Source organism: Watersipora subatra, chromosome 7 (genome assembly GCF_963576615.1).
Source record: "Watersipora subatra chromosome 7, tzWatSuba1.1, whole genome shotgun sequence".
NCBI classification, from domain to species: domain Eukaryota; kingdom Metazoa; phylum Bryozoa; class Gymnolaemata; order Cheilostomatida; family Watersiporidae; genus Watersipora; species Watersipora subatra.
Window position 1 is genome coordinate 9,854,864 of NC_088714.1, and position 23,085 is coordinate 9,877,948.

At 34.9% G+C, this 23,085-nt stretch overlaps 1 protein-coding gene across 1 annotated transcript; it reads left to right on the top strand.

Annotated features, from left to right (window-relative positions):
- Positions 1–4,849: 4,849 nt before the first annotated feature.
- On the top strand, positions 4,850–7,699 carry LOC137400402 (uncharacterized). Its single transcript, XM_068086731.1, has 4 exons — positions 4,850–4,919; positions 5,643–5,840; positions 5,967–6,191; positions 7,554–7,699. The coding sequence occupies exons 1-4, from the start codon at positions 4,850–4,852 to the stop codon at positions 7,697–7,699; spliced, it is 639 nt and encodes a 212-aa protein (XP_067942832.1).
- Positions 7,700–23,085: the final 15,386 nt, after the last annotated feature.

A 23,085-nucleotide genomic window follows, 5' to 3' on the forward strand; every position in this document is an offset into this window, starting at 1 on the left:
AAGCTATTGATTACGGGATCAGAGTCAAAATAATTTTACAACTTTTACAATTTACAACTTTTATGAACAATGGTAGTTAGTTTACCGATCTGCTGGATTCATTATGTAGTCAAATAAATACAGTTGCCAAATATTGTCACAGTTATCATCAGTCAACTGCCATTAATAAGCATTCATGATATTAATAGTCGCCATTGCGAAATGACCCAAATTTGGTTTTAGATTTAATCTTTGAGTATGAAAACCACACTGCACAGCTTTGCCTGCGTCCCATCTTATTGGCCAGGTCAAACAATGTGACAACGACAAAAGATTTTGTCATTTTATATTAGAGGTAGCAAAATATTAATTAAAAAATAGAGAAAAAAGGCCATTGTTCGGGTGATTTCAGGTAAATTATATTTAATTTTAAGCATATACTAAGACCCCTACCATCCTTAAAACTGGTAAGAATAGGTAAGTTGAAATTTTTTATTTTCCATGGATCTTAGTATATTGCTGAAATTTAAAAAGGAGAGAGAGAATTACGGGTTTGCTGGTTACAGGTTTTGCTGTTTTATACTCCTAACCGGAAATCAGGTACTATCCAGCGACTGACGCACATAGGTGATAAAAGTCTAGATTCTAAAACCTAAAAAGACAACGCGACAATCTCTTTGGAATTGTTCCGACAGAGCTCGATCGTTAAACCCCGCCCATATGATAGCCATCGCCTATCCTTTTAGGGTTTTATATCATTAATCCAACCATTATAAGACAGAAATAGCTGTAAATAACTAGCTAGAAAAACCAATACTGGCACCAGCCTGTGGACCTCAAAACCTCCTGTGGACCCCTAGGGGTTCATGGACCACCAGTTGGGAACCACTGATTTAGTAGTAAAAATAAATATTATCTCTAGCTAATAAAATTAATAACTAAATAAAATAGATTTGAATGACTAAAAAGTCAGGCCGTAGTAAACTGACTGTGAAGTTACTTTAGTTCTCAAGTTTTGTCTACACATACATCTTACAGATGGTCAGCTGAGTGAAAAAAATGTTTTGAGTGATTAAACAATTTTGAGACTATAGCTCTGTTGAGCTATGCTCTATGGTAAATGCAAGATGAAGCAAGCCTCTGACATGTTGGAGTTGTCATTCTACTATGTTGACAGAAGCGCTTGCTATTAAAGAATGATTGTGCTCTGACTAATGGCCTTTCAAAAAAGATATACAAGCCTCAGTCATTGTTCACAAGGATCTAGCGCATGAATCATTAAAACATATTATAAACTAATAATTCAGAACTAGAACATTGTACACCGTGACATAACTTTAACACAGCATAAGTTAATTTTGTGTTAAATAGTGGAGAAAGCAACTAAATTATCATCAGCGTCTACTTAAACAAATTGTCTTTCTGATAAGTGTTGGAAGAAAGCATATACATGTAATATTAATGAAGAACTAGCTCTAGCAAAAAGTGACAATTATCAAACTTTCTGGTAAGTTCAACAAGCTTACGAAAAGCTGTCTGTTATAAGTTGTTTTGCCAATTACAGGAAGCTAAAAAAATAAACAAATTTATTTAGATTTTCAGCCGATGATCATTCATGAAAGCCAATTCCTAAATATTTGTATAATAAATTAGTAGTCTGCTCACACGGTAATGGTGAAAAGTGCGGAAAAGTCTTAACCTGATTGCACAGAATTTCATAACTACTCACTTTTTTATTCTGTTCTAATCAAAATTTGTTCCAAATATAAAAAGTAATAAATTTTATCACAGCTTAATATTGTCTCTAACAGTTTCATAAAATTGTAGTTTTTGTTTTTCTTTTAACTTAGTTTCCTAAGCATCTGAATGCATGAACTTCATTATTTCACAAAGCTTCTAAAGCTGTTCAAAAGGTGTGGGATCTGATGGGGTTGCCTTGTCTTATTGCAGCTAATGATGTGAAGCGTAACTTCTGTGCCATTTTAGCTGTGGTTTTATAATGTTTGGGCACAGCATTTTTATTAACTAAACTGAAATAATTCATTTTAAAGGTTTTTTTGCCAATATGTTTAGGTTGTAACAAAGAAATAATGAAATTATGAGTAATGATGCAACTACACTTAGTCATTTCTAAATTGTTGTTGACTAATTCTACTAACAGTTTGGTTACTAATGTTTGAATATTTTGCCTGATGAGTTCAAACATGCTATAAAAGGATGATAACTGTTTGAGGTTTATGGTGTGTGTGCACAGACACTATTTGTGTCATAAACTCACTCAAGATATATCATCATCATTCTATTTAGCGATAAGAAATACTTCTTGGATAGGAGTTGCTTACTCAGTCATTGTTATTGCAGTATGAGTAGATTAGTCCTCGTTGTAAATCTACATGTACTGTAGTTTCCTTATTGACTTTTCTTACATTTAATACACGCTATCTATCTTTGCCATTTATTGCACACTGCTAGTCACTATCAGGATTTTTTCGTCAAACTCAGCTATTATAACCTAATGACCATGCCACAAAATAAGTAAGCAGAAATACTATGATTTCTGCACTGGTATGGCAAGTATTTTAAAGTCTCTAGCAGTTTGACAACCAAAACCAAAATAAACTTGGTTGTATGAGATTTAGGGAGATTTATTAAGCTCAATGGTATTTGCTGTGTATATATTTAATTGTTTAAGATCAGACATTGCAAAGCCTAATGTTTAAATGATGTTTAAATTTTATCAAGCAACTGTAGCACATTCCCAGTTATTTAAAAAACTAACAGGGTAAATACTTACTCCTTATTTTGTCTTTAGATATCTAAAATTTAACTCAGATTCCGACCTACCATCTGATCTAAATAATCAGAATCAGCATTAACCTAAAATTCTATACTGAAACAAAGAACATCTGACCTCTCAGAACCACCTACAACGTATGAATAGTGTAAATACATAATAAGTCACCAAAGTTCACGCTCTGTTATTAACTGATGACCATGGATCACACTAATTTATTTAAACTTGCATCATGTGTACATAATTATTTCCATAAGATTTTGCACAATTAAAACTGCAATAACTCCAATATTCTTGTCACTATACTCATACATCCATTACTGCAGTGTAATACTTACTAATTTTAAAAAATCAACATGAAGACTTATGCAATATCTAGAGTCACAAACAGGCCCCAGATAAACCCCACAACTTCCAAGCTGGCATATAAGTAGGCACACTACAGAAGGAGAGAACCAAACCATGGAAAGGCAGCTTTAGTAAAGTCTTCATAAAGAACTATTTTTCTTGAATGTGTCAGCAGCGCCTAATATATAGTAATTAGACGTACAAATACTCATTAAGTACTCAAAAAAGTGGTTGGCTCTGGTGGAGAGAAAATAAATCACTACTGATCATTAACACTACTGTGAAGTTAATAGCTTCACATTCATTGAAACTTATTGTTTAAATAATCGAAGTCTCTAATTTTTAATTTTTATTTTATTTGTATTGATTTATTATGATTATGATATTGATTTTATTGTATTGATTTGTAGATGTGGATGTCAAAACTTACAGTGTTTAAACATTATTTACTGGACCCCCCCCCCCAAACTTTTTAATGAGCTATGGTGACAGATGACTTAGAAATGTAAGCGTATATCGGCACAATCTTTAATATATCAAATAATAGTGTTTGAATATTATGAGATTATCTTCCCTTTCACTTTAAGTGAATAACCTAGTGATGATAGATATGTGAACATAACTTGAGCTTCAGATTATTATCCTGTGGTGACTTTGGTCTATGAGTCAGTTTCGAGGTTGTTAGAATTTTTCTACTATGCTATAAATAATGTGTACACTGTATACATTGTGTATCGAGCTGGCTTTCAATGTTGCATTGTTAAAACTGTTCTTATTATAATGCTATGATAACATGTCTTAGATTTTATCGCTAACAGTAACTAACCGTAACACTCACAGTAAACTCATCCTATTCTAATTATTTGTGTTGCTGATATTTTTTTATAATGTGCTGTTTTGTACCTGTTTCAAGTCTCATTTATGTAATATTAGTCTGTTGCATCAACTGCATATCGTTTCTTTTTAAAAGATTGTCTTAACACAAAATTTCTTTTAGCACATATTTAAAAATATTTACTCTCAAAGTGAAGGAGCTAGTGAAAAAGAGCAACTAAACTAACAATGAAATAATAAAACCTAATAATATAAGTTACTGTAAACTTTGATTAGTCTTAGTAAATCAGTTCACAAATCTTGATCCTCATCTCTGCTTTCAAAAGATTTAAAGAATTGACTAGAGTAAGTATTTTTCAAACCAACTTAAACATATAGTTATAATTCTCATTTTACTGAAGTTAACTTAGCTTCTTTTTACTTGCTACTCTAGACAGGACTTCATCTAAATTTGGCTTTATTTAAGTATTTCCTACAAAAATCTCATGATAAAGAGTGTACTCAACATTGGTCAGTACAAGTTTTTCCAAGCTGTTCATGCTTCTACGTGTATAATTCTTAAACTTTCAATGATAGGTTAATACTACAGCGTATTCTATATCATCCCAAATTTATATTATTAGCTTTTTATTACTCTGAACTTTTAATAACTATCATGGTTTCTCAAGCAAATTCAATCATGAAATAATTCATTCTGTAGCCATTGAGACTAAAGCTAATAACATAGCGGTAGACTATCATTTATAGCTAGCATTATCTACTGTTTGTTTAGGCTGAGTAGTAGAGAGCATGGAAACCGTATCACTTTTACTTGTAGATAAGAAATTAGTTTCCTCCTTACTCAACCTCGGCTAATTTGTTGACTTCGTAGTAGAAGATCTAGTTGATGAAATTATGACTGAGCTTATAGGGTTCTTTTTAGCTGCTTTTTTTGTTTTGGTTGGAGCCCAGCCTATGACTGATGGTGAGTATGTAACATTCACTAGTGCTGAATAAGCTGGACAGATGACTTCAATATAAACTTCTATCAAAGTTCAGATTAACATAAAACTTGATAACAGTTTTGCTAAATATTTTAGCGATTTGCACATTATTAGGGATAAAATTATTTCAGAAGAGGTAATATTCTATTTTTTCTGACAAATTTGTATTTTTGGGCATCTTATTAGACTTGCCTATATTGCTGGCTAAGCAGAAATAGTTTAAAGTCTCGTATCTCTTCAACCATCATCAGTTGCATTTTCCGTAAATGAAGGCTTTACCATGGCTCCCCTTTTAAGTGACAGTTTACATACGGTAGGCAATATTGTAGCAGACTTAGTGTAAGCATGTACATTGCATTTGTGTAGGTTACTTCATTGTAAATTCGTCATAGATTTCATCGTATTCCTAATCTTTGAGCTATACTCTTGTTTTCCTACATGATGATTTATGGTGTAATTAAACTTATTTTATGACTCAAATAGCTGAGAGTAAAACAAGATTTATTCTCCGAATAATAGCGTTTCAATTTACCACAATTCATTAGAACCTCAACTACTAAAAAAGTAACATTTGCTTCATCCTTACAAGGGTATGTTTCAAACTGCTAGCTAAAATATTAGTATCCTTGGTAAAAGTTTTGCTTCATATATTTCCATAAATTAATGATTATATTTATGTGTTAACACTTCTACTCTGTTTGCAGGTAACTTAGCACTAGGAAAGCCTGCAATACAAAGTAGTGATTATTCCCAAAGTGATCACCCTGCCCAAAAAGCTGTTGATGGGAACACAAATGGATCTGAATTCTCTCACACTGAAATAAAGGGTAACCAATGGTGGATGGTAAATTTAGGAGAGCAGTATGAAATTACCAACATTGAACTCTACAACAGAAATGAGAGTAGGATATTTATAAATAAACTCTTTTTTATTAAAGTTTTCAAGATTCAACGTTTTGAGCTCAGAAGCTGATTTTTTACACTTGAATGAGTTTCTGTGAGTACTTGACTGTATATTATCTTTTTAGACAGGGATCGTCTACAGAAAGTTTACATCCTCACATCAAATGAGTTTAAACCTCCATCACCTGATTTGGACTCAGATAAATGGTCGATTAGGTACTACCACCATCCACCATATGGAGCAATCGGTAACATCATATTAGAAGAAGGAGTCTTTGTGACGCATGTAGCTGTGTTCAGTTCTCATGATAAAGGAGTTTCTCTAGCTGAGGTCAAGGTCTACTCTTACCGTAAGTAGCTAGTTATATTGTATTATGAGCGGTTCTCATGATTATGTTTTGCTTCTTCTTTACAGTCATATTATATTGCTCATTATATTAATCATACATAAACTTTTTGTAACTTTTCAAAAAATTTTCTTAATAGTTTCGATAAAAGTCTATAAATGCATTTTTCAAAGTATCTTAGGGTATGTCCAGATATGGCTATTAAAGTTTTGGATATAAAATTCTGCATTGTGCTGGACTTGCACTCACGAAGATCGCAAACACAGATTGAAATACCAACGCTCTATTATTGATTGATACTTAATTGATATTAAATCAACGCTTTAACATGAGACCATGGAAGCTCATACCATTGCTTATTCTTTATCCATAGCATACTCATCATTTTCCGTTTTCACACCAAAATGACGTGATAATTGCAGCTCTATGAACTTTTTAGCTCTATGACACACGATACTTTTTTGTCCTCACCATATTAGAGCTAATTTCTTCGGCAAAACGATAGCAACAATAGACTCTCTTGATATTAGAATTTGACGATTAAATTCTATTAGCTCTATGAACCACTATGCCTTTTTTGCATTTTTGTGAACTTCTTTTTCCGGCTTTTCGTAAAGTTCAATAGCTAAATCACTGTAAAGGTTAATACTTTTCATGCTGACAATTGTATTATCTCAAGTTGGAATAGCCTCTAGATTCTCTCGCCTTCGATCAGACAAAGACACTACAATATCTCATTTTTACATACCACCGTACCAGTATCGTCGTATTCAGAGTTTTTATAGATAGCCGGTAGTGGCACAGTAACTTTTTTATAAACACACTTCTATGCAAGAATTTTTATTATTAATTCAACATATTCAGAATTTTTATTTTGCTCTCTCAGTTTGTGTTAATTGTATCATTACCGAAACATCTCTTATTGTAATCGTAGAAACACAGACTCAATTTAGCTCCTACTTGCTAATTATTTCACTTTTACATCTAATCCCTTTTATAGTCGTTTATTTTGTTTTTTAATTCCTCTGACCTGCACAAAACATTTTTCTCATGATATGAAGTTTAAAAGTTGTTTGACAAAGTTTGAAAACCTTTACATTTGTTTTTATGTAGAATGGCAAATGTTGTTATATGTTACATACAAATCAATTTTCTGTCCACAGACTTTTTATTACCCGGGGAACGCCAGGTTGTACAGCTAGGTGTGTTAGCTTACACATATTTCCTTCTAAACATAACTAATTCGTAATTAATTTCACATTTTACAACAAACATTTGTAAAATTACTGTAAGATTAACATATAAGATTACAAGTATCAGTTATTCCTGACTCCCTTATATTTACATACATTTACATACTTTAAGAAATATATATTGTTGTGGAATGTGGTCCACTGGGAGCTGAGCATAGGACTGAGTTAAGCCGAACCAAGCTGTGTTCAGTCAGGCGTATTAATGAGGTCGGAGTTCAGCCAAGCCCGTCCAGAGCCTTGCCGGGTCCAGCCAAGTAGAATGGAGGCGGAGCTTACTAGCTATATAAGCTTGAACATTTGTGTAGCAAAACAAAGCTGTTCTGGGCCTGTTCATTGCCTGTTACTTGATTCTTTCTTGTACACCTTGATGAACTAAGCAGAAATAGATGTATTGTACTTATGCACGAGTCTTGTACTAGTAGAAAAGTGAAGGTCGCACAAACCGTTCAACATGTTACCCCGCAGGGCCACGCCAGATGGTGCGCCATCCGCTCTCTGATCATGCGGGAAACCACGGTGTGGCAAAAGCATGCCTTGGCTCACGCTGGGATGAAAAGGATGATAGGTCGCCTCCAACTGATGTGGTACTGGCCCGGACTGACGTCCACAGTCAGATGGCTCATCAAGAGCTGCGAGGTGTGCCAGGCCACAAAGCATGGAGGGACAAAGGTTGCCGGAGGAAAAGGAGGCTCTATGTTAGACGACTCTGGCAGAGGGTGGCTGTGGATCTGGTGGGGCCATTTCCTGTCAAGTGGGTGCTGGTTCTCAATGACCACTTCACCCGGTGGCAGGACGCCTTGGCACTACCTGACGCCACGGCCCCGGTGGTCGCCAACGCACTGGATGAGCGGGTCTTCTGTTACCTGGGATTGCTTGAGCAGATCCGCACGGACCAAAGGGCACAGTTCAAGAGCCAACTGATGGCCGAACTGTGCCAACTTTGAAATGTGGGGAAAACCCGTGCAACTCCGTATCATCCACTGGCAAATGTAATCGTGAAGCGGGATAACAGGGGACTCGAAGAATCCTTGACGGCGCTGCTCCTGGCTCGGGGACAGGACAAGTAGGACCTACTGCTCCCCTAGCTGATGATGGCATACAGAGGCACCCTCCACTCCGCGACTGGAGAAACGGCCAACATTTTAATGTTGGGACGGGAGCTGAGGTTGCCAGACCAATTGAAAAACCACCCTCCACTCACCAAACTCTTTCCTGCCTACGAGCACGCTCTGGAAGTGCAGCGAAGACTGCAGACAGTGCATGAAGCACTATGGCAAAGCCAGATAGAGGTGCGGCAAGAAGACAGGAAAGAGCCACCGCTGTACGCCCCAGGTGACTGGGTATGGCTCACAAAAAAACGCCCAAGGCGGGGAGAAAATCCCAAGCTGCAGGCAAAGTTCGTGGGACCATACCAGGTCCTGAAGGTCAGGGGGATTTACACATATCTGGTGGAACGGCAGGGCCAGATAGGCTAAAACCCTATCATGCTCACCCAGAGAAGTTGGGACAGGCCCCAGCCACTCTGGAGCCAAGGAAGGGGTCCCAACATAAAGGGAGCTCGACACAGCAGGCCGGAGAAAAGGCAGGAAGAGGCCAGAGTGGATCCTGTGCCAATAATGCCGCCTCCCTAAATGGGAAAGGCTTTTGCTGGAGGCTGCCGAAAAGCATGCACAGGAGGTAACTCCGAGAAAAAACCCGGCCAGACCGGAGGAAGGAGAACACCAGGGACGCCAAGGAAGCTCTCCAAGTTTGGTAGAAGCTAATCAGTTCCCACCAGAAGATGTTCCGAGAGAACCGAAATCAAATCCGGAGGAGACCGGAACGGCTCCGACACTGGAGACTTCATCGGAACCTTTCCGCCACAACTCAAGGCCGGCCCGGACTACTAGAAGGCCGGACCGGTATGGGAACGAAGTGTGCTACTCGATGGAGTCACCAGCAAATGACCTGGAGGTGGGACAAGAAGACAACCAGGTAGTTCTCACTACCACTACCAGGGCCTTTCTATTGGAGCACTCGATCACCCCCAGACGCCCTCAGTTTGTTGGAGAAATTTGATGACGCATGTGATGCGTCTTTGCCAGAACTATTGGCTTCAGTCACCAGGAGTTTGAAAGAAGCTGAGGAAGCCCTAAGTGCACCGAAGCCAGTTGGTGTAGCAGCAGACCAGGGAGATCGGAAGTGGGAGAAGGCGGCCGTCAAGACTGACACGATCTGCCCCACGGCAGCTGTCTCAGACAGGTATGTGGAGAACCGGGGCCGAACCCTGACAGGAGAGGAGGGGTCTGCCACGTGGCTGCCGTAGGCTCTCTCTCAATATGTAGATTGGAGACCATGGTCACCAATGGGGGGAGAGGGTTGTGGAATGTGGTCCACTGGAAGCTGAGCATAGGGCTGAATTAAGCCGAGTCAAGCCGTGTTCAGTCAGGCGTGTTAATGAAGTCGGGGTTCAGCCAAGCCAGCCCAGAGTTTTGCCGGGTCCAGCCAAGTAGAACGGAGGTGGAGCTTACTAGCTATATAAGCTCGAACATTTGTGTAGAAGAGCAGAGCTGTTATGAGCCTGTTCATTGCCTGTTACTTGATTCTTTATTGTACACCTTGATGAGCTAAGCAGAATTATATGTATTGTACTCATGCACGAGTCTTGTACTAGTGGAGGAAAGTGAAGGTCGCACAAACCTTTACGATATATAGATATCTAACTTTACATTCTCTTATTACATTTATAAACTTCTTATAACTTTTGAATTTGAATTTGAATAACTTTCAACTTGCATTATTTTAAACATAATTTGAGTTTTGTGTTTGAAGTTAAAACATTATTCATTTTTCCACACTGTTATTATTACTTGATTAGTTTTTAATCTTTATCATTAATATTATTTTTTATTCAACCATTTTTGGCAGACATTGTTCTAATAAAACTTCAACTAAAAATACTACCATATACTGTCATCTTCTCAGTATCGTCGTATTCAAAGTTTTGATGGATAGGTTCTGGTTGAACATTAACCTTTTTATACACACACTTCTATGCAAGAATTGCTATTCTTAATTCAACATATTCAGGAATTTTGTTTTGTTTTGTCATTGTGTATTAATTGTATCATTACCAAATCATATTTTATTGTAATTGTAGCAAAACGGACTTAGTTTACCTACTACTTGCTAATTATTTCACATTTACAACTAATCCCTTTTATAATTGTTTTATTTTTTTTATTTTTTTTGTTTGCACAAAACATTTTCCTCATGATATAAAGTTTGAAAGTTACAGTTGTTTGAAAAAGTTTGAAACCCTTTGCAGTAGTTTCAAAGGGTTGCAATTTTTTCTTCAATTATTTCAACTACACAAAACGCTTTTCTCATGATATGTAATTTGAAAGTTAAAATGGCAAATGTTGTTACTTATATGTTAAATACAAATAAATTTTCTGTGCAAAGACCTTTTCAATACCCGGGCAACGCCCGGTTACAAGTACAACTTATGGTGTAAAATAGCAAGTACAAGTACAAGCTTAGCAAGTACAGCTTATGGTGTAAAATGTTACTGAAGTTGTTACCGAAGCTGTAAATGCTACTTTACCAACAGTGTTTCTTCGCTGTAAAATGGATTAAAATTTACATAATTTTATTTTAATAGGAAGAATTGTTTCGGAACTCAAACAACTCAGTTTTCGAACAACTTTCTGGAATGGATTATGTTTTGAGAACCGAGGTTCCATTGTACATTATTTAAATATATACGCCGCTGAAAGTTATGAAATTTTAAATTTCCGTTGGTTTGAAAACATTTACAGTTATTTTATTTATTTTTAAATTAGTTTTCCTGCACAAAAACATTTCCTCATGATTTGAAGTTTGAAAGTTATAGTTGTTTGGAAAAGTTTGAAAACCTCTAAAGTTGTTTTTATTTTCTCTCTTAAATTATTTCAACTACACAAAACACTTCTCTCATAATATGTAGTTTGAAAGTTAGAATGGCAAATGTGGTTATATGTGAAATACAAATCAATTTTCTGTCCAAAGACTTTTTTATTACCTGGGCAACGCCGGGTAACACATCTAGTACTTTAAACATGCAGATATGCCTTTTGTACTTTGTAATGCAATTTCTGGTGAGATACAAAAACTACAAACCAAGTTTGAAACAGTTGTTGCTTTTCATCCTGAAAGATTGCATAGACACAAACAGCCATAGAAAATTACTCGTGTGTATGCATGAGGGTATGTAACATAAAGTAAAGAAAGCAGACACTGAATGCTTACCTATTTTCTGTGTATTGCAGGTAGATAACAGATTAAATTTTGTTGTGTACGCACAACACTGTTGTGACTAGGTTGCTATTTAAACTGGTTATTACAAGCTTAGAATTTTTTGGTTCACAGAATCATTTTAACTATTTACCTTTTCCAATCCTTTAAAGTGTCAGCAGATCATAAAATCACTGTCTCAAACTACTGATTATATTGATTGTAGCAGTCAGACTTTTTTCGTAAATGATGGTAGCTTACTAACTTCTCATTTCACAAAAACAATTTTGAAAGATTTGGTCAAAAGACTGCATGTATATCCGCTAAGAAATGTTTATTATTTAAAAGGAAAACATCTACATATTATTCAAAAAAGTGTTTAGACTAAGTAAGGTTATCAGGTCTAGAAACTATGACATTTTCAAACTAAGTACTTTAGTCATATGTTTGCTATAAAGTTTCTGTTTTCTGTACTATGCTGTAGAGATAATTAAAAATAGGTATACCTTGCACATTAAAAATTATAAATATCTGCTTTTTTATTTAATAGGTGACCTCGTATACAACTGCCAAGTTAGCCAGTCGACAACTGAGGGAAGCTAACTGCTTTACGAGCTGTAGACGGAGTTCTCTTTGGAATGTATGCTTTTTCTCACACTAAAGGAATGACTACAACTAAGAACTGGTGGAAAGTAGACTTGGGTAAAGAAACATCAGTAGCACTTGTGGAACTCTACAGTAGAACAGATACAGAGTGTGAGTAAAACTTATGCTACATGTTATTGTTTAGACAATGTATATTTTTTGTTCCTGCGTAACAAAATATCATGTTTTTTTAATATTAATCTCAAATAAAGAATTTAAATTGATCTGAATTCAGTAGATTTTTGATCCTATTTTATACACTAACCTTAGAGCAGTAAATCATTCATTAAGTTTAAAGCTATGGCAGGATAATTACATGTAACTAACTATTTTATTTTTGCAAAATTACATGCAAACGCTTCAATGCCTCATAGATAATGACTTCCCATACCTACAAGTGTTACACACAACGTGCATTTCTAGTTGCTAGGTTTCAGCAAATGAATATTTTGACTCCAAAGTCAAAAGATGACAAAACCACACCTGAAAAGTGGGATACCATATCGACTTATTCTGGAACTGGTAAATACAATCCTGTAGCAGTGTTTAACTTAAACACAATCATTCTCACCAGACACCTTGGAGTGACTACGGAGCAAAAACAGAATACTTTAACTTTAAAGGAAGTTCAAGTCTTTGCATATCCAAGTAAGTGAACATTCCTATCATAAGGCCAGCATTTGACAATCAGTAAAATGTATGATTTAGGAGCTGTTTGTTTCTGCGATTTTAACAATATGTATATTGTAAATCAATATGAATAATAATTATACTGTTTAACTTTTCATTATGCTTCTGCATTTTTTACTGTTATTAAAAATATATTTAATTTTCAACACAATAGTTCTTTGAGTTAATGCAGCATATTTTAGTGTATAGCCCTAAAACTTATTTTGTACAGAAACCTTATTATATCAATGATATTGGTTTTCATAATTGACTGAACAGTTTATACATACAGACAAATCATTTGTAGGACATAACCATGCATTACGGAAGGAAACGGATCAAGATAGTACATATGAAAATAATACAAATCGGTATGGCTCTGCCCTTGCTGTTGATGGGAATCTCGCTAATACCGCATTTTCTCATACACAATTGTCTAGCAACAGGTGGTGGAAGGTAGACTTGGCTAAAAACATCATTTTCCAGTATGCAAAGATATATTCACAAACTGGGAGTTGTGGTGCAAATGATAAATGTGGTGAGTAAAGTATAATTTCAAGTCTCATCTTGAATATTGAGATGCTGCATCAAGCTATATTTTTTACAAAGTATTTCATCAAATTTGAAAAGAAATATTTCGATGTTGAATTTAACTAATATTTTACGCCGGCATACAGGTTTTGTATGTATGACACTTAATGTCTATTTTGGTTGGTGAGGAAGAAAAAAAGGTATTTTTCAGATTCACCCACGACAAAGGTGGGCTGCTAAATCATCTATTATTCCTGTAGTTCATGCTGAAATTATATCTATGTAAATTAATTATACTCGCTCTTAGTGTATTAGTTAAAAAAGATCACTGCTTCTCTTGATTTGAATTTGATTTATTAAACAGAATTCTGTTTTATAAATCAGAATTCTGTTTTATTTATTTAATTCTGTTAGATCTCACTGTAACTGATATAACTCAAGTAATTAGCATTATTGATAGAATTGATTTTTTTGGCATATAAATAGGTGTGTTGACACTAGATAAAGATTTGCTAAAGCAATAGCATGACATGCAGTTTTGTACTAGTTTTGTACTATAATATAAAAATACTAGTATTATAATATAAAAATACTAGTACTATAATATAAAAATTCTAGTACTATAATATAAAAATGCTAGTACTATAAGATAAAATACTAGTACTAAAATATAAAAATACAAGTACTATAATATGAAAGTACTAGTACTATAATATAAAAATTATAGTACTATAATATGAAAGTACTAGTACTATAATATAAAATACTATTACAATAATATAAAAATTTTAGTACTATAATATAAAAATACTAGTACTATAATATAAAAATTATAGTACTCTATTTTAAAATACTAGTACTATAAGATAAAAATTCTAGTACTATAATATAAAAGTTCTAGTACTATAAGATAAAATACCAGTACTATAATATAAAAATTGCAAAACTTTAGTTAATGACTTTTATTTGTTAAGTTATTTGCCATTTATTAAGTTTAATGGAGTTTGTTTTATAGCTTTACAATAAAATAATTTTTAGTAGCTATCTCTAAACCAATAATCTTTATAGCAGTCTTATCAAGTCCTCAAATGTTTTTATTAAATCAAAGCAATTTTAACAAATTGAAAACTATTTCTTTGAGAGCAAATATAATTTTTTGTCTTTGTTATGCTTTGCATTTTATTTATTTTACAAAGCAATAGGTTTATGCCGCAACAGCTTACATCTCTCGCTAACACAAAGTGCTTAGCATTAAAGTCGTAAGCCATTTAATTTTTTATTTTTAAATAAATACATAGAATATGTCTCAAAGTAGCATCTTAGTTGCCTACTGTAAATGCTTTGATTTTCAACATAAATGAGCTAAAATTGTTGGAGGAATCTGGCAAGTAACAATGTTGGCAGCTAAGATAATGTGCTGTGATTTTTAACACAATAAAAGACCCTGAACTGATAAATATAACCAGGGACACCTTCAGCACCTATGAAATCTACATTGTATGAGTTATTTGAAAGTTTAATGCTTGAACTAATATTAAGTAGTTGAGTGAAAATGTGAAATTTATCAGTTTTCCACTCAATAGTTTGCCTATATATTTTTATTCAACAAAGTGTTGCAAATTCTGATTAACTTAACTTTACATGCAGATATTTCTGCTCAAATGGATGTTCCTATAAATTATTTGGTTTTTAGGTAATTGGTTAACCTGGTTAAAAACAAATCTAATTTAACTTAACATACATTTACTCTTAGTTCAACAAACAAAAACTGATAACAAATAATCCTGAGAGATTACCAAGCAGTCACTAGCTTAGAAGTATATATATATATATATATATATATATATATATATATATATATATATATATATATATATATATATATATATATATATATATATATATAATAGATAAGTGGTCAGGCCTACTTAAAATATTGATGTTTTATTCTGACCCCAGAATAAAACATCAATCTGGAATAAAGATAAGTAAAATTAACCTATTCCACACTCTAGTTAGTTATATATATTATATATATTATTATATATATTATTATATATATATATATATATATAAATTTGTTTCCTCACCTCGGTTGACCCATTTGGATGGTAATTTCTGCTCTAACTTGGGTCTCCTACCAGAGACCTGGGAGTTTGAGCACTAAACCGTTTTGAACCAGTAGCTCATTTGTCACTGCCTTGTCCTGGTTCAGCTACAGGCAGTGGAGACCTTGTTTGGTCAGGCGACATCCAAGCCAGCATGGCTTTGATTATTGCACTCTTTATAAAGGTTGTAGACAATATACAGGCAAGGGTCTTGTCTAAGGACCTGCCAGAAGGATACAGTTGTTGGGGTTTGAACCCAGGACCCAATTATCACTATCCCAACACCTTACCAACTGTCCCAACTATATATATATATATGTAATATATATATATATATGTAGTATATATATATAATACAGACTATAATAACTTTAGATAAAACACTTGATTACTATTAGTTTCATGCTTGGTAAGAACAATCTTCAGATAAAGTGATAGCACCAGTTTTGGTTACTTATATACAGCTGGAACTTTTGAAATTACTAAAACTTCACAGCTGGAAGATTATGGTCGTTAAAGGATTCATAGAAGCATTAGGTTTTTAAATTGGACAGTAGAAACTTGCTAGCGTGTCTGCAGGCGCTGACAAGTTTGGTGCTTTTGTTCAATGAATCAAAGTGTGGCCTGTATATAATATAAAAAAATTTTGTAGCCACAAGGCACAGTTTTAGAGCCATTGGCCGGCGGAATGTACTGCTCCAGTATTCTCCAGTTGATGGAATAGTTATTGTTTGAATCCTTCCACCGCCATATTTGCTTGCTGAGTTCAGTGGCAGTTCTTTTATTTCGTTCTGTAAACAACATTTTGTGATTGTTATAGCGCGTTTTAAATGAAATTTCTGTTAAGCCACTATAGTTAGCTTCACCATCGTGGAAGGTGACAATGGCTTGGTAAATTATAGCAAACTGCAAACACTTCTCCCGTAGTGGGCAGTTGGCTTTTAAATGACATTTGCAAGAGTTCGCTGGTAAATTTTTCCTGGTAGATCATTTGCCCTTCAAGAGTTTTAGGTTGTGCGAGTCTATGATGTTTTTTTACGTTTTTCATACAGCTGTAACCAATTTTTAGAGTGTTCTTGTTGAATATGGTGTGCAGTGGGTTGTACTCAGGAAACTCTTTTGTGACAATTCTTAAGAATTATCAGCCGATATTGGTTGTGACAGGCTTGCTGAATGGGGGGTTATACCGAATAGTGTTACGCGGTCGTTTTGCCTTTTAGTTTGAGATGTTGTTGCTATAGGAGAGTATTGTAGTTTGTGGTTGTACCCACTATTCTGTAAGGCTGTTTGGTAGATTTTGGTCAATGACTCCAATGTTTTGCTGTCAGAGGAGAGCGCGCAAAGTCTGTTGTTTATACCTGCGGGTAAGTTTTTGATGATGTTTCTGGGGTGGTTAGATTTTGAGCTGACATAAATGGACAAGTTATTTGGTTTGTTGAAAGGCTTGTAAGTCTCATTGTTTAAATCCAGCGTAATGTCGAGGTAGTTCACTGACTTTCTGTTTGCATCAATAGTGATCCACAGTCCATGGTTTTTTAATATCTCGCAAAGGTCTTCTTTAATTTTTTCTAGTTGTCGAGAAGTGTCTCTGATTATTCCCAGCCCATCATCCCTGTACAGTCCAAATGAATTGCCATAATTTGCTGCTAGTTTGCTTTGTATAAAGTCTCCGACAAGCTCACACGTCTCGGCTCCTTCAAAGCACCCATGGTTACATCAAAGTGTTCCTCTATCTCATATATCATATATATATATATATATATATATATATATATATATATATATATATATATATATATATATATATATATATATATATATGTATATATATGTATATATATATATATATATATATATACTGATGAAGAAGAAGTTTGCAGTTCACTAGAAGAGAGTGCTCAATATTAAAATAGAGCATTTATATAAACTATATTAAGAACTGAAAACTTTTAAAACATTTTACAACTTAAAGTTTCATGGTTGCTACCATTCATCAGGTAAAATTAAAATGATTTGAAGCTCATATGACTGTACGTAAAAACACATCGAGTAGCTTAACGATAAAGGCCAGCTACATATACGGTAATACAACAATTTAATTGGTTCATGTCACAGCATTGCAAATTAAGTGCTTATTTGAATGTCTGCACTTTGACACAAGCTCGTTTCTTGAGTTTAAGCTTGCAAGCTCAGGTTTGTATAAAATGAAGTATTTCTCCCAAATACACAAATTACAGCATTTACTGGTCTTATTGTAACTACTCGTTTTTTTCAATACTCTCCACTTGATGTCGTACTGGATGGATCGATCTTTAAGCTGCCATATATAATTACTTAGTTCTGTTGAAGTTCGTTTTGATGGATTGTGGAAGCTGCTACGATGGTTGTAATATCTTTTTTGAATGAGCCCTCTGTCAAGCCAACATATGTCTGTTTGGTAGCATTATGTTCTTTGGTCATAACTGTAGCCTGATAGATGACGGAACTGGACAAACATGCATTTGGCAGTGGACACGTACTTTTATCTCGACAGTTGCATGTTGCTGTTGGCTTTTCGTTTGATAGCTGCGCTTTGTTGTTATTTGTAATAATCTGTCCAATATTCTTCATGCAGCTATAGCTAAGTTTTAAATTGTTTCTATTAAATATCGATTAGAGTTTGTGATCTTTGGGAAATTCTTCACTCAGAGCTCTGAAGAAAAGCTTTCCTATATTGGTGGCAACATTTTTAGAGAAAGGGGGGTTATACCAAAGTATATTTCTCCTGCGTTTGCTTCTGGTGTTATGCGATGTTATATTCTCACTAAATGTCAGTTTATGATGGTATCCACTTATATTAAGGGCTTCTTGGTGCTCTTTTGTATTTTGTCTAAATATATCTTGATTTGATGATATTGCGGAGAGGCGCAGGTTGACTGATGCTGGAATGTTTTTGATGATGGAAGGTGGATGGTTAGATCTTGTGTGCACGTATCTAGGCACATTATTAGGTTTGTTGAAGGGTCTATATAACTCATTCTGTAGATCTAACGATATATCCAAAAAGTCAACGGTGCTTTTATTTGCATCTACAGATATTTTCAGCCCATATCGATGGAATAATGTGCACAGACTTTTCTTGAGCTTCTCAGTCTGTTTAGGAGTTGCTCTCACAACGCCAAGTCCATCATCTCGGTATAATCCAAAAGTCTCTTTTGTGATTTGGTTTATCTGATGTAACATAAAGCAGCCAACCAGTTCACATATTTCTGCTCCATCATAGGAGCCCATAGCCACATCGAAGCAGTCTGCATGTCCTGATTTCCCCCATGCTTCATGATCACTATATAGCAGGGTCTTTTTGGTGTGCAAGATTATTCTGCGCTCATCAGATGTTATAGTCTCGTAGTTGGTAGCAAAGTCTAAAGCTAGAGATAGAAGGTCAATAGATATGGAGGGGTAGAACTCAACAACATCAAAAGATAGAAATCTACACTCTTTCTTATTAGGAATAGCATTGAACCATGTGATTACGTCATGTGTGTTCTTCCATTGATTTATGCTGATGACGCTATTTATTTTAAAGTTTATGCGTTCTACTATGTTCTTGTTTATGATGCCAAGTTCGTTCTTAGTAGGGTTGATTAGGCGGCAAGATGGTTTAGATGCAAAACTCGCCTTGTGGTCTTTTAAAGTGATAAAGGCATCATTGGTTGCCAATGAGTCTATCCTGTCACTGATGCTAAGAGAATCAGCTATCTCCATTGTTTCTCTGTATAATACCACTATATCCTCCATCACGAGAGAAACAATGGAGATAGCTTATTCTCTTAACATCAGTGACAGGATAGACTCATTGGCAACCAATGATGCCTTTATCACTTTAAAAGACCACAAGGCGAGTTTTGCATCTAAACCATCTTGCCGCCTAATCAACCCTACTAAGAACGAACTTGGCATCATAAGCAAGAACATAGTAGAACGCATAAACTTTAAAATAAATAGCGCCATCAGCATAAATCAATGGAAGAACACACATGACGTAATCACATGGTTCAATGCTATTCCTAATAAGAAAGAGTGTAGATTTCTATCTTTTGATGTTGTTGAGTTCTACCCCTCCATATCTATTGACCTTCTATCTCTAGCTTTAGACTTTGCTACCAACTACGAGACTATAACATCTGATGAGCGCAGAATAATCTTGCACACCAAAAAGACCCTGCTATATAGTGATCATGAAGCATGGGGGAAATCAGGACATGCAGACTGCTTCGATGTGGCTATGGGCTCCTATGATGGAGCAGAAATATGTGAACTGGTTGGCTGCTTTATGTTACATCAGATAAACCAAATCACAAAAGAGACTTTTGGATTATACCGAGATGATGGACTTGGCGTAGTGAGAGCAACTCCTAAACAGACTGAGAAGCTCAAGAAAAATCTGTGCACATTATTCCATCGATATGGGCTGAAAATATCTGTAGATGCAAATAAAAGCACCGTTGACTTTTTGGATATATCGTTAGATCTACAGAATGAATTATATAGACCCTTCAGCAAGCCTAATAATGTGCCTAGATACGTGCACACAAGATCTAACCATCCACCTTCCATCATCAAAAACATTCCAGCATCAGTCAACCTGCGCCTCTCCGCAATATCATCAAATCAAGATATATTTAGACAAAATACAAAAGAGCACCAAGAAGCCCTTAATATAAGTGGATACCATCATAAACTGACATTTAGTGAGAATATAACATCGCATAACACCAGAAGCAAACGCAGGAGAAATATACTTTGGTATAACCCCCCTTTCTCTAAAAATGTTGCCACCAATATAGGAAAGCTTTTCTTCAGAGCTCTGAGTGAAGAATTTCCCAAAGATCACAAACTCTATTCGATATTTAATAGAAACAATTTAAAACTTAGCTATAGATGCATGAAGAATATTGGACAGATTATTACAAATAACAACAAAGCGCAGCTATCAAACGAAAAGCCAACAGCAACATGCAACTGTCGAGATAAAAGTACGTGTCCACTGCCAAATGCATGTTTGTCCAGTTCCGTCATCTATCAGGCTACAGTTATGACCAAAGAACATAATGCTACCAAACAGACATATGTTGGCTTGACAGAGGGCTCATTCAAGAAAAGATATTACAACCATCGTAGCAGCTTCCACAATCCATCAAAACGAACTTCAACAGAACTAAGTAATTATATATGGCAGCTTAAAGATTGATCCATCCAGTACGACATCAAGTGGAGAGTATTGAAAAAGCGAGTAGTTACAATAAGACCAGTAAACGCTGTAATTTGTGTACTTGGGAGAAATACTTCATTTTATACAAACCTGAGCTTGCAAGCTTAAACTCAAGAAACGAGCTTGTGTCAAAGTGCTGACATTCAAATAAGCACTTAATTTGCAATGCTGTGACATGAACCAATTAAATTGTTGTATTACCTTATATGTAGCTGGCCTTTATCGTTGAGCTACTCGATGTGTTTTTACGTACAGTCATATGAGCTTCAAATCATTTTAATTTTACCTGATGAATGGTAGCAACCATGAAACTTTAAGTTGTAAAATGTTTTAAAAGTTTTCAGTTCTTAATATAGTTTATGTATATATATATATATATATATATATATATATATATATATATATATATAAGTAGTATATAGAGAGCAGATCTACACACAAAAGTGACGGATCCAGCGGGGGGATAGAAAAAGGGGGTTGTGAATTAAATTGGCTAGGGGTGTAGATTGAATCGTGTGGAGTTGAATGAGATGTTGGGGTTTGGGGGGAAATTGTGGTGTAGAGTAGGGGGTTGAATTCGAGGGGTTACGGATCCGCTCCTGGCGTAATCAGCGGATTATCTGTGGATGAGTCATCGGATTAGCGGGGGATGAGTCATCCGATTGAACGCGGATTATCGCGGGATTAGTCGGGGGAATCGTCGCGGATTAGTCGGGCGAATCGTCGCCGATTATCGGTGGAATAGTGGGGGTGAATATCTGGGACATCGAGGGCTGGATGGTTTTCCGGAGTGGATCTCGCGGATTATCGAGGAGAGCGAGAGATTACCTAGCGGATGAGTGAGGGGGTTAATATCTGGGACACCGAGGGGTTGATTTTCCGGAGATTGTTATATATTTGGTTGAATGAGAGATAAGTTTTTATTATAAAATATAAACTATAAATGTTACAAAAAATTCAAAATCATTCTGTCATTCGTTTTAAAAAGGAAAGTTTTGGAATACATCTTTCATCAATTTCTGTGTCACATCGAAGAACTAAAATAATAGTTGATTTTCCCAAAGAATTGAGAAACTGAACAGGAAGTAACAAATCTAATCCTTCATTATTTCCAATATTATCATATATGAAGGTATCTTTAGGTGTAGTAGAATTTGAAATAGGTTGAAGATTACAGATAAAGTCAATATCTTGAAAATTCGATCCTGGAGGACATTGCAACATTGAAAGAGTAGAGTTATATCCACATAATTCTCCTCTGTAGAATAATTTGAAATCAATTAGAATATCGATTGTGGAATTTTGAACTGAATATTCACATTCAGAATATGTTAGAACTTGCTCCGATGAAGCTGACACTATAGGATTAAGGTATAGGTTTTTTTCATCTGCTTCATCTTCATTTAGTAGTTCTTTACACGCAAATCTGTGATTGCCTGGTAATGGATAACCACAATGAATGTAGTCCAATGGAAATATTCTTCCGCATGTTTCATTATTCTTGTGATATAAAGTAGTTTCTTCGAATGGAAGTAGTAATGAAACTTCAAATTCATTGAGTGTTCTGCTTAAGCAGTTATTCGCATCGGTAACATATTGAATTCTTTGATTTCCATTTATTATTCCCGTAAAGCGTAAAATGAGAAATATTATAATGTGCAAATTCATTATAGTCATAGTGTCTTTTTAAAATACTACTCTCTTGACTGAAGTAGGCAAAGAAAATGCATAAAAAAGTATGTCAATATAATATATATAGTTCATTCTTCAAAATTATCTTGAAATACTATACAAAAAAAAGTTATTCAATTCTATTTGATGAGTCAATCCTTCTTGGATATAAAGTGATTAAATATAAAGAATTATGCAAAGTCTAACTGTGATGATTATCATTTCTTCCCATTGATATGCAGGAGTTCACTGAAGTAACGATTTGTAGCATGTTGATCATTGGCTTCTCCTCTCAAATATGGATAAAGTCTTGTTTCGGTTAATATTATGTTTGAAGGTGTGTTCCAATCAAGTGAGGATAATAATGATAGTTGGACTTTGTCACTCCTTGGTCCGATTTGAGCAGATTCCAAACACGTTCCAATATCGAGTTCGGCAAAAGTCTCATGAAGTTCTTGTCGAGTGAATCCTTCATTTCCATATTGTATTTGCATTATTCTAATACAATATTGACA